This window comes from Saccoglossus kowalevskii, chromosome 9 (assembly GCF_978046115.1).
Source record: "Saccoglossus kowalevskii chromosome 9, keSacKowa6.1, whole genome shotgun sequence".
NCBI lineage: Eukaryota > Metazoa > Hemichordata > Enteropneusta > Harrimaniidae > Saccoglossus > Saccoglossus kowalevskii.
Window position 1 is genome coordinate 22,645,417 of NC_140649.1, and position 18,735 is coordinate 22,664,151.

Sequence of the window (18,735 nt, forward strand, 5' to 3'; positions counted from 1 at the left end):
ATCAGCAAATGGGTGGTCGATGAATATTGAAACAAAACATCATGAAACGAAATGCTATGAAACGAAACGTTCAACAACTGAGCAACGATTTAATTTCATTGCACGATGACGATGCTAGCGAGTCCAGTGCGATCACAACTCAAAATAAACAACAAGTCTAAGATGGCGGCATCAACACCATAGACGATTCTGACAAAGGGCAAAATGATGAAGGATCCTGCAGACCACTGGTAACTAATATTACCGTTGAAAGAAGTTTTCCCACGATGTATTTATGGACACTCGGTACATAAACTTGTCAACCAGGATTAAAATCATGTGACACCATCCAAGTACCACAAACAACTGAACATCTGCATATATCACAAAAAAGAAGCCGCAAATAGAAGAGACCACATCAGTAAAAGTAAAACCATCAACAAGCTACACTAATGAAAATGATGGGAATCATAGCAGTTACCCAGACAGACCAAGCCAAACAAAGGGAACTAGCAAACAACACGGTTATGATTGGTGATTAAGTTATCAAACATATTGATTCCCGAATCCGATAATTTCCATAAAGCAAGCAAAAGTGTATTTAACCACTGGATGGAAAGGGGAAAAAAGATGCAGCTACTTTTATCCAAAACTCAAAATTCAAAGACCCACAAAATATTATGTTTCACATTGGCTCAACTGACATTGACAAAGGGACTCCACTAGATACATGTGGTACCAAATATAAAGCACTACGCACACAACTCAGATGTAACCCACCAGCAAGATGTTCTCTTCTAGCGTTCTCCCAAGACTAAAAATCAAACCTTCGACACAATGCATCACACAATGCATCGGTACACAATATATGTGAGTTTAACTATATTCACCACAACTTGAAAGACAACAGAAACTACTAGTGCTAGGTTTATCATTAGCAACCTAAAACGCTACATATACAGAGCAGTCATGTCTAATAGAGGCTAGCAACGAAGTACAAAAAGAACCGAAACACCCAGCTGAGAGTGAAATGTACAACGATCAACAGTCAACAATCATAATCAGACAGTTAGAGCAATGAAAATATAAAGAACTTATTCTCCTGTATTATGAACATAATTGACAGTACATGCACATATGCTCAGACAAGTATTGTACGAATTTAACTAAACACATTATATAGACTTAGAATAAGGTATTGCAATACGCATTTTAATCGTATCATTCTAAATCTTTTTTTTTTCTTTAATCTCAGCGAAGAACGCCTACCTGAATATATATGGCAGCTTCAGAGTATACCATTTTTAGCTAGTGTAGCCTGGACTCACCCGGCACGAGTCCATACACAAAATAAATACAGTTTCCGAACTAGTTGACCACGCAATTTCCACTGGGCTCGCGGAATTCGTAGTTGGTATACCTACGCAGTACAAGTAATAGTCTTAGGGGAGAACAACAAACACACTAACACAGGTATCTGTTTAAAGACAACATGAACTTCTATTCAATACTCAATAAATGAAGTTACACTCCTCTCATTAAGTGTCATAACTTGATATATCCAAAAGATTAAACTCCCTAACTAATGCACGTGCACGAATAAATCCTGGATACCTACTAATGATCCCTAACAACTACACTATATTACTGATCATTACAGTGAAAGTGAATCAGTAAGTCAACAGTAAAAGTTAACAATTATGTAGTTCCTTACAATGTGTAACAATCTCTGATTAACAAAGTTCTAATAATAATGTACTAACAGTAATGCAATAATTATCATGCACAGTAATCCTTACAAGTAAGGCTAAGCAATGCACCGTAATCACTTACAGTAATGTTCAACAGTAGTGTAACGATAATACATCATAAATGCTAACAATAATATTTAACAATAGTGTGACAATACACCGTAACTGCTAACAGTAATATTTAACAGTAGTGTGACAATACACCGTAACTGCTAACAGTAATATTTAACAGTAGTGTGACAATACACCGTAACTGCTAACAGTAATATTTAACAGTAGTGTGACAATACACCGTAACTGCTAACAGTAATATTTAACAGTAGTGTGACAATACACCGTAACTGCTAACAGTAATATTTAACAGTAGTGTGACAATACACCGTGACTGCTAACAGTAATATTTAACAGTAGTGTGACAATACACCGTAACTGCTAACAGTAATATTTAACAGTAGTGTGACAATACACCGTAACTGCTAACAGTAATATTCAACAATAGTGTGACAATACACCGTAACTGCTAACAGTAATATTCAACAGTAGTGTGACAATACACCGTAACTGCTAACAGTAATATTTAACAGTAGCGTGACAATAATACGCTTACATCATTCACACTAAGCTCTACTCATAAGTCAACAATGCAGTGATAATAATACGCCCACGGTATTGCTCAGCAATAATCTTTAACGGTAGTCAGCGTGATAATAAGGTCACAGATGTATATCAAGCTTCTCCTTGTAAGTTGTAATATATAGTTCGACAACACTGCCGATGAGCATAATAGATGACGTGGGTTTCACAGAATCAACGAATAGCGACCACCCAAAGTTAAATCAGTATGTGAATAAAATTGATATGGGCGTTATCATACTGCCGCTATCAATGGATGCAATGTTCGATGCACTTCAATGTGACTTCATAGAACAGAAGTTTTATTGATACATACGATTGACCACCGCTGCTGCTGGCTCCCATCGTCGTACGCCACGGCCTCTTTTACGGCAAGCCTACACAGAGAGATTTCGTTGAGTCTCGAAGCGAAAATAAACTCTGGCGGCGAGAATGGGGCGGAGCTACCGTACATCACAAGACGTTCCATGTTGCTAAGACGCGCACCACTGTACCATGTATTTCTATGGGCTCTGTGCGCGCTGCTGAGGAATGCGGAACGCCAAGCATAGAGGAAACAACAGGAACTCAACTTTGAAGTAATCCTGAACAATCAAATTTATATGCGTTACACACGCATGGGTAATCTTGTTACACTGTTCAAGGGAGTCTCAACAACATCCCAAAGTACCGTTTTCTCAGAGTTTTCGGCCTTTGTTGTCACCGTGATGGTTACATGCGGTGAAAATGCTTGGATGTCCGCCTCGAGAATAACATTGAGATCATAATCTTACAATAAATACAAATTTCATTTAATGTGTGAATATTATTTTTCACATACTATGAAGTTATTACGAGGACACTGTAATGTATACACAAACACAGTATGGTGATCAAAGCAGACCTTACGGTATTCTCATGATAACCATATTATTTATTGTACATCTAATTTGTAGTCTAATTCTGCACTTGAGGCGAAGCACTCGAATGCAGAATATTATACAAACAATTGCAATCTGCTCTCTGATTGGTCTGACTGTTAGGTGTTAGAGTTGGGTAGACAATCCGGTACAATTATTTATTAAGTAGCTTTGTATTGACTTTAATTCTATTTGAGTTAGAGATGCTGAATTGTTACAGACATGGAGTAACAAAAATGACCACGCCCATATTTTAGAAACCAGGTCTAAAGTATAACTTGATGTTCAATTAATAGAACTCCATGTTATGGGCAACATATAATTATATTTTGTTGAACGTCCACATTTAGTAACTCAAACTTTAAATAACAATTTTAATTGAACTTGATTTTTTGTTTTGTTTAATGTTCAAACTAGTATTTTTAATTATCAGTTAACCAAACTTTGAGTTACATAAAATATATGTAACCAGAGGTACATTACTTGGGGTTTGCAACTACGGTGACATGATACCAAGATCCCGTTTCAATCTCGCTCTCGCATAAGCGTTCCAACTCAGAAAAATTCGAATGCACATGCCTAAGGTAACTAGAATACTTGAATGTCCAGGTGGATCAAAATAGCTGCTCACGATATGACGGATTACGATAACTATATTTTCTTTACATTTTCGATGTATTACATTTTTTCACTATGAATGTGGTAATACATGTTTTATTATTTTATTACAAACCGCCTATCTCATGTCAGAAGGTCGTAGCACCAGTCTCGCTATCTACGAGATGAGACTTGAATGGGATCTTGACATGATGTCACCATACAGTACTATGCGCGTTGCAAACCCCAAGTAATGTACCTCTGATGTAACGTAATGTTTTTGCAACCCAATATTCGTAACTTGAGGTCCGTAACTCAAACAATTCCGCAACTCTTCAGATAACAGCCAGAAATGCTTGCCTACGGTAGTATACAAGAATCATTTACACTCAATTCTATTGACCGTATGTCACATGCTAAATGCTAGCTGTGTCCACAGTCCCTCAATGTGTTGAGAGACTGTGCTGTATCCAATATAGAAAAATGTTCAAATGTGATGTAAATATAATGAACATTTTTGAAATGGAGACATTCATAACACCATAGTAGCAGGATGAATGACATTTTCTCAGACAATTGTTAATTTTAATTCTTAATCACTGCTTACAATATTATTACTAATTTAAATGGTTTATTTATACAAGATAAATTGGTAAAGGCACACTGGAGTACTGTATATTATACTGGTACAGTCAACAAACAAACAATTGCAATGCCCAAGCAAATAAAGTAATTGTATTTGATTCCAACAGAAGTGTATGTAAGGCAACATTTTTACTTTGGTGGTACCATACTGTAATGCTTCTGTCCTTTAAATTTTCCTCTCCATCACCTCAATGCATATTATAGTGTTACATTGAACAAATAGTATATAGTGTGCATTTTAGTTTATGTTAACTCACAATTAAAATTGGTCATCAACATGCAACATGTTTTCCATTCATATTACATCTTCAAGTAAAAGGAATGCCGTTAATACAGTTTCATGAGTCTATGGAAATTGTTGAATAGATTAACTATAGCTATACAAAGTCGTATGTGAAAAAGAATTGGGGCTATGGACCACATTTTTGAAATAAAAGTGATAGTGTTTTTACATTGATTGCAGAGTTAATGCATGGGACTCTGTAAAAAAAAGTAAGTCATGAGCCATTTAATTTGTATATTATATTTTATGTGTTTTTGTAACTCAAGATAATTTATTTTTAGGATGTTTCCTTTTTATTTGTCTCAACTTCACATGCTTTCATGTGAAAACTCCTATGCATCCACTTCAAACCTGATCACAATCATGAAACTGTATTGATAAACTTCAAAGAAATCACAGATAAAAAAATATGTATTGCACTTCTGGGTTATATTAAAAAGATTTATAAATTGTTATTATATTATTTAAAATGCTATCATAATATATATTGATAACAATCTCCACAAATGGAGGGTTATGACAATAATGAATTCAATATAATAAGCTAGCTCATATTAATAAAGACCAAAATCTTAAGGCATAATACCTATAATATTTGTAAAAGAATGGATCTGTTTATTGTTTTCTTTTAAAATCTAACCTTTTCACCACCAGACTTTCTCGCCCAAATTTTTCTGCACTTTTATATTTCTGAAAATGAACCATAATTTTTTACCCAACAGACAAAATTTGATCCAATTTTCAGTTTATACTCAAACATTTTGGCTATTTTTGTCCTAATCTTCAGAAAGTAAGTGCAAGCTATAAACAGGACTATTTTGTGAACTTGTGATGGAACTGGTGGCAAAAAAGCTAAAGAGGTATTGGATAATATCAGCAGATCTGTCACATGCATTTGCACATTACATTTTTTGCATTTGTGTTGCTAAATTATTGCATTTGCATCACCTGTTTATCACATTAGCAGCAGACATTTATTGCGCTTACATTACATATTTTGAGTGCAGTGCACTGATTTTTTTATCACAGTACACTAGTTCATTCAATGTAATTTGCTATCAGATCAGTCCTTTAAAAGATTATTACATAGAAGTTAGCAGGTAATGCAAAAATGGTCAAAAGACAATAAATGCACAATTATTTTATATGAATGCTATGTTTGATAAATACGTATTCCTCACACGATATGAATGCAAAAATTGTGCAAATGCTTTACAGTCTGGACAGTAACTTGGACCTTTAAGGCAATGTGAGCTTCTATAAAAGAGAAAATATGCTATATAAAAAAGTCTGAATACCAAATAATGCTGTATGATAAATTTGATTGCACTCTTTACAGGTTTTTTTTTCAGAAAAAACTGCAAGAGGGAGCACTGCAATTCAGTGGCGCCACTAAGTAGGGAAGATAGGGTTCTCCCTTCCAGGGTGTGGAGTTTTTGATAATTCCAAGTTAAAATGGAGTATTCTATTGCTTCTTTAGGGCCAAAATTACTATCAGACAGATCACAGTTGAAGACTGCAGCTACATGTGATCTCTGATCAATCAGAATTTGATGGTTGCCAGAGGATGTGCTCCCCAGTGTAAGGGGCCATGGCATGAGGGCGCTGCTCCCCTGTTCCCTTGCTCAAAAAAATCCCTGCTTTATATATTAAAAAAAATTATAAAAACTATAACATTTCAAAGCAATATAATATTTGCCAACAGAATAGTAGACAAAGTTACCTTAAAATATATTTAGGTGTTTTATATTTATACTTTAACCTCTGTATCACTTAAGAACTTGCATTGCTATTACAGTAAAACCTGTCAAAACCGACCATGACTGGGACTGGGATCTATGGTCGGTTTTCAGAGGGAGTCGGTTTATTCAGGGTGGGCGTGACTTTGATTGAAACAACAATTACATGTGCTGTAAACACGGGACAAATGAAAGACATCGGAGTTTGCCTCCGGTGATTCTACATGTATTTACAATGTGCATTTATTGTATTGTTTCAATAAAATAATTTACCAAACAAGACAAAAATATTATGGTATGTACATGACATCAATTAACATTAAAATAACTATTCGAACAGACCGGGTAAGTATTGCGTATCGTAACTGAAGGCGTCCATTTTGGATGACATCACTACGTAAGTTCACGTGAGCTACATGTAATTATCATAATTTATGCAGACAGTCGATTTTGCTGTTAAGTCAATCACAGTTCCTCAACTGTGAGTCAATGAATCAAATTATGATGTAAAAAATCAAAAAAGTTTTGACTACTTTAAAGAACATCTTTTTTTTTCAACGATTTTGTTTTCCGTTCGAATTATGAAATTTTGGATATCTGTCAAGTAACTGGAGTCTTTGTTCTGTAATCTTGTCAACATGTCTAGCACATCGCCATGCGTCAAGTCACTGTCGTTGTGGGGGTCAATAATTTGACTGTCGTTGCAATTTATGTCATTGTTGTCTATAGATTCATGGTTTTCTTTGTCTGCAATAAAATTCTCAACAATCTGTTGCTCCCACTCGCCATCATACATTGCTTCAGTCAGTATACGTTCATCAAAGTGGAGGTATTCTACAACGCTACACTGTGTTTGCGGGTCTGCAACTTGCTAAATAAGGTTTCCGAATTCTTTGTTGTCGTCTGCTTCTTCGTCATCATAAATTTCAATCTTGAAGCCCCCTTTATGGAAACATTCGAAAGCACAAAATTGTCGATCAGAATCGTTATGGAAAGAAGAAAACTCAATGTCTTTTGAGCGTTGAAGAAGTGATAATGCAGTGTGCTTCACCGCAATTGAAGGTGATGACCCCGATCATTTGTTTATATCCGGGGTCATTATACTGTCCAGACACCACGCGATGCGTGGGCGTGTGGTGTGAAAAATGTAATCAGTTGCCATTGTTTTACACGGGACGTTACTTGTAGTGTGAGATTTGGTATTGTTTCTGTGACGTTTGCGGAATTTGGACACAATGCACACTTTTTAGGTCGGGCAGACCGAATTACTAGACAGCGGATGTGGTGCAACTGGTCGGATGGTCGATGTATTCAGTGTGAATATTGGACTTGGGACCGATCAATGCGGTCGGTGTTCGGAGTAAACAGTGGTCGGATTTCACAGGTTGTTTTAACATAGGCGTCTATGGAGAAATTTCGGGGCTACATAAATCGGTCGGTTCTGAAAGTAGGTCGGTTTATCCAGGGGTCGGTTTTGACAGGTTTTACTGTACTAAAATAAAACTAACAATATATCTTGCACATAATTTGGTAGATTTGGGAATGTCATCAAATTAGTCTTCTGAATTACCATGTAAAATATACCAGTATTAGTACACTTGAATAATAATCTGAATAATAATCACTTTGACGGAAAACTTGCTGATTTCCCTCAATAATTGACAGCTGTCATGGATTTATTGGAAGTTGGAATAAGTGTCAAATGATTCAAAGTAATCCAAGATGATGTCATGGCAGTATTTATACTGAGCCTGAAAGAAATGCAGAATAATAAGTATCATTTACCGTAGTTATCAGAGTATAAACCCCTGCTCAAGTAAAAGCTCCCCCCTTCAATTTTACAGTATTTCACAACAAGTCATTTATCCGATGTTGATGCGCTGCGTACTGTCTGAGTGCATACTTTGAGGTATCCTCGTAATAACCTTATAATTATACATTTTTTCCTTCCAAGGATACATACACCATGGGAATGCCGAAATACAAAATGTTTAGAACAGAATCAGCGAACTTCTTTATGTTGCATCTAGTCAAACTCTGGTGGCAGCTATGTTTGTTTTATTATTAGAGGATGCTTATATGCAATATCGTTCCATATTTGTAATTTGCATTTCCTAATATGGTAGGATGATAAAACCCCGTAAAATACCGCAAAATTACGGCACACTGTACAGTGTATAACAATAAGTCATATTTGAGTAGTAACAGATACACTTCACAATATTATGACTTACCATATTTTCTATCATATGCGGTCGATTAGTTCTGAGTGTTTTAACAGCTTGGAAGATGTCAACCATCTGTTCCACTTTGATTCTATCACAAGTAGACACTGATGCACAATATACACCACTACGACCAATACCATTGCTATTGAGAATGAGATACAAAAGCGAAATGTTATCAAGCTATTGTCAATTTCCTGCCTCTCATAATTTGAGGTGATACCTGAAATACTTACATGCAGTGAACAGTCACTGGTCCACTTCAGTCTGTTGTTGTCATTAGTCCTACCTCACTAAACATAATTTGAGATGATCCCTGAAATACTTACATGCAGTGAACAGTCACTGGTCTATTACCAGTCTGTTGTTATCATTAGTCCTGCCTCCCTAAACATAATTTGAGATGATCCCTGAAATACTTACATGCAGTGAACAGTCACTGGTCCATTACCAGTCTGTTGTTATCATTAGTCCTATCTCCCTAAACATAATTTGAGATGATCCCTGAAATACTTACATGCAGTGAACAGTCACTGGTTCATTACAAGTCTGTTGTTGACATCAGTCCTGCCTCACTAAAAACATAAATTGAGATGATCCCTGAAATACTTACATGCAGTGAACAGTCACTGGTCCACTTCAGTCTGTTGTTGTCATTAGTCCTACCTCACTAAAAATAATTTGAGATGATCCCTGAAATACTTACATGCAGTGAACAGTCACTGGTTCACTTCAGTCTGTTGTTGTCATCAGTCCTGCCTCACTAAACATAATTTGAGATGATCCCTGAAATACTTACATGCAGTGAACAGTCACTGGTTCATTACAAGTCTGTTGTTGACATCAGTCCTGCCTCACTAAAAACATAAATTGAGATGATCCCTGAAATACTTACATGCAGTGAACAGTCACTGGTCCACTTCAGTCTGTTGTTGTCATTAGTCCTACCTCACTAAAAATAATTTGAGATGATCCCTGAAATACTTACATGCAGTGAACAGTCACTGGTTCACTTCAGTCTGTTGTTGTCATCAGTCCTGCCTCACTAAACATAATTTGAGATGATCCCTGAAATACTTACATGCAGTGAACAGTCACTGGTTCATTACAAGTCTGTTGTTGACATCAGTCCTGCCTCACTAAAAACATAAATTGAGATGATCCCTGAAATACTTACATGCAGTGAACAGTCACTGGTCCACTTCAGTCTGTTGTTGTCATTAGTCCTACCTCACTAAACATAATTTGAGATGATCCCTGAAATACTTACATGCAGTAACAGTCACTGGTCCATTACCAGTCTGTTGTTGTCATCAGTCCTGCCTCTCTAAACATAATTTGAGATGATCCCTGAAATACTTACATGCAGTAAACAGTCACTGGTCCATTACCAGTCTGTTGTTGTCATCAGTCCTGCCTCCCTAAACATAATTTGAGATGATCCCTGAAATACTTACATGCAGTGAACAGTCACTGGTCCATTACCAGTCTGTTGTTGTCATTAGTCCTACCTTACTAAACATAATTTGAGATGATCCCTGAAATACTTACATTCACTGGTCTATTACCAGTCTGTTGTTATCATTAGTCCTGTCTCCCTAAAAATAATTTGAGATGTTCCCTGAAATACTTACATGCAGTGAACAGTCACTGGTCCATTTCTAGTCTGTTGTTATCATTAGTCCTATCTCCCTAAAAATAATTTGAAATGTTCCCTGAAATACTTACATGCAGTGAACAGTCACTGGTCCATTTCCAGTCTGTTGTTGCCATCTTTCAACCTTTGACATCAGATCAACAATGACAGATTTACTTGTTGGGAATTCCTGATCAGCTGGCCAACATGTCACCTGAAACTGTTGAATTGTTGTCACAACTCCCTTTGCCTGTAAAAATTAATAAGCACAAATGAAGTATTTCAGCTTAAAAAAGGCACTACTCTAAAATATCACACACTAAATACATGTATAATTTCATATGTCACTGACTAAATACTCTCACTACTACTGACTAAATACTCTCACTACTCTCAAATTTCCCTGACTAAATACTCTCACTACTTTCAAATGTCACTGACTAAATACTCTCACTACTCTCAACTGTCACTGACTAAATACTCTCACTACTCTCAAATGTCACTGACTAAATACTCTCACTACTTTCAAATGTCACTGACTAAATACTCTCACTACTCTCAACTGTCACTGACTAAATACTCTCACTACTTTCAAATGTCACTGACTAAATACTCTCACTATTCTCAAATGTCACTGACTAAATACTCTCACTACTCTCAAATGTCACTGACTAAATACTCTCACTACTCTCAAATGTCACTGACTAAATACTCTCACTATTCTCAAATATCACTGACTAAATACTCCCACTACTCTCAAATATCACTGACTAAATACTCCCACTACTCTCAAATGTCACTGACTAAATACTCCCACTACTCTCAAATGTCATTGACTAAATACTCTCACTATTCTGTAATGTCACTGACTAAATACTCCCACTACTCTCAAATGTCACTGACTAAATACTCTCAACTACTCTCAAATGTCACTGACTAAATACTCTCACTACTCTCAAATGTCACTGACTAAATACTCTCACTACTCTCAAATGTCACTGACTACATACTCTCACTACTCTCAAATGTCACTGACTAAATACTCTCACTACTCTCAAATGTCCCTGACTAAATACTCTCACTACTCTCAAATGCCACTGACTAAATACTTTCACTACTTTCAAATGTCACTGACTAAATACTCTGACTACTTTCAAATGTCACTGACTAAATACTCTCACTACTCTCAAATGCCACTGACTAAATACTTTCACTACTTTCAAATGTCACTGACTAAATACTCTCACTACTTTTAAATGTCACTGACTAAATACTCTCACTACTCTCAAATGCCACTGACTAAATACTTTCAAACGTCACTGACTAAATACTCTGACTACTTTCAAATGTCACTGACTAAATACTCTCACTACTCTCAAATGCCACTGACTAAATACTCTCACTACTACTGACTAAATACTCTCACTACTCTCAAATGTCACTGACTAAATACTCTCACTACTCTCGAATGTCACTGACTAAATACTCTCACTACTCTCAAATGTCACTGACTAAATACTCTCACTACTTTAAAATGTCACTGACTAAATACTCTCACTACTTTCAAATGCCACTGACTAAATACTCTCACTACTCTCAAATGCCACTGACTAAATACTCTCACTACTCTCAAATATCACTGACTAAATACTCTCACTATTCTCAAATATCACTGACTAAATACTCCCACTACTCTCAAATATCACTGACTAAATACTCCCACTACTCTCAAATGTCACTGACTAAATACTCCCACTACTCTCAAATGTCATTGACTAAATACTCTCACTATTCTGTAATGTCACTGACTAAATACTCCCACTACTCTCAAATGTCACTGACTAAATACTCTCAACTACTCTCAAATGTCACTGACTAAATACTCTCACTACTCTCAAATGTCACTGACTAAATACTCTCACTACTCTCAAATGTCACTGACTACATACTCTCACTACTCTCAAATGTCACTGACTAAATACTCTCACTACTCTCAAATGTCCCTGACTAAATACTCTCACTACTCTCAAATGCCACTGACTAAATACTTTCACTACTTTCAAATGTCACTGACTAAATACTCTGACTACTTTCAAATGTCACTGACTAAATACTCTCACTACTCTCAAATGCCACTGACTAAATACTTTCACTACTTTCAAATGTCACTGACTAAATACTCTCACTACTTTCAAATGTCACTGACTAAATACTCTCACTACTCTCAAATGCCACTGACTAAATACTTTCAAACGTCACTGACTAAATACTCTGACTACTTTCAAATGTCACTGACTAAATACTCTCACTACTCTCAAATGCCACTGACTAAATACTCTCACTACTACTGACTAAATACTCTCACTACTCTCAAATGTCACTGACTAAATACTCCCACTACTCTCAAATGTCACTGACTAAATACTCTCAACTACTCTCAAATGCCACTGACTAAATACTCTCACTACTCTCAAATGCCACTGACTAAATACTCTCACTACTCTCAAATATCACTGACTAAATACTCTCACTACTACTGACTAAATACTCTCACTACTTTCAAATGTCACTGACTAAATACTCTCACTAATCTCAAATGTCACTGACTAAATACTCTCACTACTCTCAAATGTCACTGACTAAATACTCTCACTACTTTAAAATGTCACTGACTAAATACTCTCACTACTTTCAAATGCCACTGACTAAATACTCTCACTACTCTCAAATGTCACTGACTAAATACTCTCACTATTCTCAAATGTCACTGACTAAATACTCTCACTACTCTCAAATGTCACTGACTAAATACTCTCACTATTCTCAAATGTCACTGACTAAATACTCTCACTATTCTCAAATATCACTGACTAAATACTCCCACTACTCTCAAATATCACTGACTAAATACTCCCACTACTCTCAAATGTCACTGACTAAATACTCCCACTACTCTCAAATGTCATTGACTAAATACTCTCACTATTCTGTAATGTCACTGACTAAATACTCCCACTACTCTCAAATGTCACTGACTAAATACTCTCAACTACTCTCAAATGTCACTGACTAAATACTCTCACTACTCTCAAATGTCACTGACTAAATACTCTCACTACTCTCAAATGTCACTGACTACATACTCTCACTACTCTCAAATGTCACTGACTAAATACTCTCACTACTCTCAAATGTCCCTGACTAAATACTCTCACTACTCTCAAATGCCACTGACTAAATACTTTCACTACTTTCAAATGTCACTGACTAAATACTCTGACTACTTTCAAATGTCACTGACTAAATACTCTCACTACTCTCAAATGCCACTGACTAAATACTTTCACTACTTTCAAATGTCACTGACTAAATACTCTCACTACTTTCAAATGTCACTGACTAAATACTCTCACTACTCTCAAATGCCACTGACTAAATACTTTCAAACGTCACTGACTAAATACTCTGACTACTTTCAAATGTCACTGACTAAATATTCTCACTAATCTCATATGTCCTTGAGTAAATATGCTCACTAACTACATATATCCCTGAGTAAATACTCTCACTAATCTCAAATATTCCTTAGTAAATATACTCACTAATCTCATATGTTCTTGAGTAAATATTCTCACTAATCTCATATGTCCTTGAGTAAATATACTCACTAATCTCAAATATCCCTGAGTAATATACTCACTATTCTCAAATTTCCTTGAGTAAATATACTCACTAATCTCAAATATCCTTTATTAAATATACCGGTACTCACTAATCTTATATGTCCTTGAGTAAATATACTCACTAATCTCGTATGTCCCTGAGTAATATACTCACTATTCTCAAATGTCCCTGAGTAAATATCCTCTCACTATTATCAAATGTTACAGATAAAATTTGAATTTAATAATCCCCACTTTTGGACTTTGTTCTTTCTATCTATTCACTCTGTCTTCATCTGTTTCTCTGGCATGCAATCAAAAGTTGTCCAATCAGAGGCTAAAACATTACATGAAGGAATGTTAAACATACATTTAGCTGTATCAAACTCTGCGTCGAATGCTTCCTACTGTGAAATTCAGACTTTTTTGAGAGAAAAATTATTTAAATTACAACAAGCATTGCTCATTGTTGAATGTAAATGAACTGGGATTATCGTTTCAGCAAGACACACAAAACATTTTGTTGATAAAATAAAAGTATATTGATTCAGAATCAAAACAACAACAAACTAGTTACTCACATTTGTCAAATGCATGGTTCTTGTTGTTATATTTGGCATTTTATCAGTTTTCATAGTCTCCACCAGAAAGGGTCCACATTGCATAGCACCCTCATCAGGCCAGTATTGTCCAAGGGTCTGAAAACAATATTTGAAACAAAAACTGTATGCTAAATTCTGCAGACAATATCATCATTGAGCATGACAATAGATGTTGATTTGTAATCATAAACCATTCTCTACAAATCTATGATTGTATTTGGTAATGGCATCTGAGTTACCATGAATACAGACCTTATCATTGTGATCCATACAATTGAGCATAACAATAGATGTTGATTTGTAATCATAAATCATTCTCCAAAGATCTACAATAGTATTTGCTAATGGCATCTGAGTTACCATGAATACATACCTTATCATTGAGCATAACAATAGATGTGGATTTGTAATCTGATAATACCGGTAAACCATTTTCTACAGATCTATGATAGTATTTGGTAATGGCATCTGAGTTACCATGAATACATACCTTATCATTGAGTATAACAATAGATGTGGATATGTAATCTGATAATAAACCATTTTCTACAGATCTATGATAGTGATTGGTAATGGCATCTAAGTTACCATGAATACATACCTTATCATTGAGGATAACAATACCGGTAGATGTTGATTTGTAATCTGATAATAAATCATTTTCTACAGATCTATGATAGTATTGGTAATGGCATCTGAGTTACCATGAATACATACCTTATCATTGAGTATAACAATAGATGTGGATTTGTAATCTGATAATAAACCATTTTCTACAGATCTATGGTAGTATTTGGTAATGGCATCTGAGTCACCATGAATACATACCTTATCATTGTGATCCATATCATTGAGCACAACAATAGATGTTGATTTGTAATCATAAACCATTCTCCACAAATCTACAATAGTATTTGGTAATGGCATCTGAGTTACCTTATCATTGTGATCCATATCATTGAGCATAACAATAGATGTTGATTTGTAATCATAAACCATTCTCCACAGATCTACAATAGTATTTGGTAATGGCATCTGAGTTACCATGAATGCTTCTTTCACTGTATATGCCTAGGCAGATTAATAAAACATAAATAGTATATGAAAAGATGATTTAAGTAATTTGGTGGAAATTTGAAGCATATATACAAGTATGTCCAATAATTGTGTTTAATTTTTAAATTAGTATATGTTGCAGATATTCGATAGGTTTCAAGTTCAATGGCTAGGGATGAAAATGATGACACTATTCAATGGCTTCTAAGGTAGCGGATTTAACGATCAGTGAAAAAAATGAAAATAAAACCCAGCTGATAATTATAAGCCATATGCCAGAAGCAGCTTATTGAGTTTGGGTGTTATATCAGAAGATGAGAGAGTTTCATAAGATATTGGTACACATACATACATACACACACAGACATGCACATAACTTCAAGTCGTATTGTCGATGTGACAACACACATTGGATTAACTTTTAATATAGATGAATTAATTTTTAATATAGTTGCGATATTAAAACGTGTTCCTGTATAGGGTTGCATTTTTATTGAAGTTTAATAAAACTCAATTCAATACAATACAATATAAAATTGCATTTTAATTCAAGTACAATTAAATAGGAGGTCTAATATCCTGTGACATAACGTAGAAATCTTTGCGAAGCTTAGGTTTAGTAAAGAGGTTAGGTATGGTACAACTATATTAATATTATTAACATAAATTGAACCATACCTTCTCCCTTTAGTATACCTAAACTTCGCAAACTTGACTTAAGTTTGATTGAATATTAAATATATATTATGAAAATAGTGAGGGTCGTGACAATGTAGGTCCTTTCGTCACAAATCGGTGTAAGTTAAAATGAAGTCGTCACAACGTAGGTACCACACTTGCACATACACACTCCTACATACATACATGGTATATGTGATGTCTATATTGACACGATCGCATTATGAGGAAAATAACACATATATACTTACGCTCACAAAGCTTGCATTGACATAGTCGGTTGAAAAATCATCATCATATACTGGCGTCATTAAACGAAGTCGACGACGATCAACTATTCAAATCAAAACACATACATTGTATTTAGATAATTTGCATAATTCTTTATGAAATGGATGCTTTCAGCAGAGGTAGTATGTTTGGTACATTTGCATATTTTGCAGCCATCACCAATATTATTCAGCAAGCTTGTATTAAACTAAGAATACCATTGTATGTAATAATTTATATTTTTTCTTTAACCATGTGTTAAATAGACAGTACTTACATGGTAAGACATTGTAAAATCTATTTTTGTCAGAATTTTCCTCCAGCGTTCCTACTTCGCATTCGTCTGCTCTGGGTTCACGACTCACTTTACCAAGATTCTACAAAACATGATAGTATCTGGTTATCGTGAGAATACTGCAAAGTATGCACAAAAGCAGTACAGTGATCAGCATTGAACATAATCAAACACTATTGAAACTTGAATTTTACACTTTTTTCCATGGATTACATCATTTTTAGAATCTAATATTATTGAATAGCAGAAATAGTAAGTTTTTGAAATGTAGTACAATTTTTAAACAAGTCATTGTCAATGACATAGTCCCCATTTGTATATATTATAGTATATATATATATATTTGTATGTAGCTGCCATTTGGCTATTTTGAACTTGATCCGAAAAATGAAATTGTCACAGTTCCATTATGATCTTTGAATATACCAATTTTGAATAGATCAGGTTCAGAATCACGAACAAATTTCACCTTAAAATTGCTGCTATTTAACCATCCCAAATTTGATCATGAAACACATGCATGCACATATGTCCAATATAATGTCTGATGTGACTGTTAAGTTTGAATTTAAATCATTCCAAGAATGTTTGACGTATGACTGGATATAGATGGGTACATCAATGCATGCGCATCAATGCACAGTTTTTAGACTAATTGGTCTGCATGCAATTTTATTAAAATTCAAAAGTATATTAAGCACTTGATGTAACTGTCAAAACCCCAAGGAAAGTTGGGTGCGCTTGTGTCGAGTGAATGAAATTAGAACATTCCTTATAAAATGAAATCACAGAACACATTGTTAAATACATAAAGCCATCTAATACATAAAAAACAGCAAAAGAATTTTAAAATTATTTAAAATTTGTTACTCAATGCAGAAAAAGTCATTCTTAACTGACATACATGTAGCTCCCGTAAAAGTTTGTAAGAATAATTATATTTTAATGAAAAAAAGCTTAGAAAGAACATGTGCTAAAGGCATTGAAGGCATGAAGTAGAAATAAGGAATACTGTATTTACTATATTAGAAGCAAAAATGTTATTTATTGCATGCAAAATCATTGAAATATGTTTTATTTTGACTATAGTCTTGCCTTTGGCATAAACATGATGTGCTTCTAATAGAGCAAATATGTTAGCATTTATTATAAACATATAACTACACGTACCGTACTCGACCGCGTTAGCGCCCAGGATCCTCAACTCATAAAATAAACTAGATTTTTTAGGGGTGGGCGCTTACCCGAGCACCCCCCTTGGAAAAGAGTGGAACTGACAATGTTAATTCACCATGTGACAGATTTAGGGGGATATTACGTCTTTGAAAGTTTGAGGGAAAATAAAATTACGAAATTAGGCGAGTCGTCATTGACTCCTACAATGAAGAAACAGAAGTGGTCAAATATGCACATTTTATTGCAATATTAATTACGTATCACCCAAATTTATGAGATTAAAAATATTTGAGTCTGTTGGAACACATTCAAAGTCAAAATCTTCATCATTATCGCCACTGGCGAATGTGTCCGATCGCACGCAAATTCTTTCCGCCATGATGTATTTGCATTTGTCCTGCATCAACGTTCTTTGACCTAACGGGTCAAGTCTGTTATTATCCAATCAAAATGCTGTGTGGTACCGACGCAATTCTTCGAAAATTCCCGAAGACCCTCGGGTAACGCAATGTGGAAGTGAATTGTCGATGTGAAGTACGATCTGTTGGAGTTGATTTCGGCCAATAAACGACATGTTTTTGTTTTTTAAATGGTAAATATCAATTTTTA

The 18,735-nt window shown here is 35.0% G+C and overlaps 1 protein-coding gene across 2 annotated transcripts in view; it reads right to left on the reverse strand.

Moving 5' to 3' along the window:
* Window positions 1-3,132: 3,132 nt before the first annotated feature.
* LOC102809270 (receptor-type tyrosine-protein phosphatase T-like) overlaps window positions 3,133-18,735 on the reverse strand; it is a 67,941-nt gene continuing 52,338 nt past the window's right edge. For both annotated transcript variants that reach the window (XM_085503314.1, XM_085503313.1), the window contains exons 30-36: window positions 16,933-17,032; window positions 16,637-16,719; window positions 15,588-15,722; window positions 14,631-14,747; window positions 10,480-10,637; window positions 8,761-8,896; window positions 3,133-8,277 (exon numbers count right to left, since the gene is read on the reverse strand). In XM_085503314.1, coding sequence (XP_085359440.1) covers window positions 8,203-8,277; window positions 8,761-8,896; window positions 10,480-10,637; window positions 14,631-14,747; window positions 15,588-15,722; window positions 16,637-16,719; window positions 16,933-17,032 — 804 coding nt within the window. In that variant the 3' untranslated portion in view covers window positions 3,133-8,202. The remainder of the gene's footprint in view (window positions 8,278-8,760; window positions 8,897-10,479; window positions 10,638-14,630; window positions 14,748-15,587; window positions 15,723-16,636; window positions 16,720-16,932; window positions 17,033-18,735) is intronic.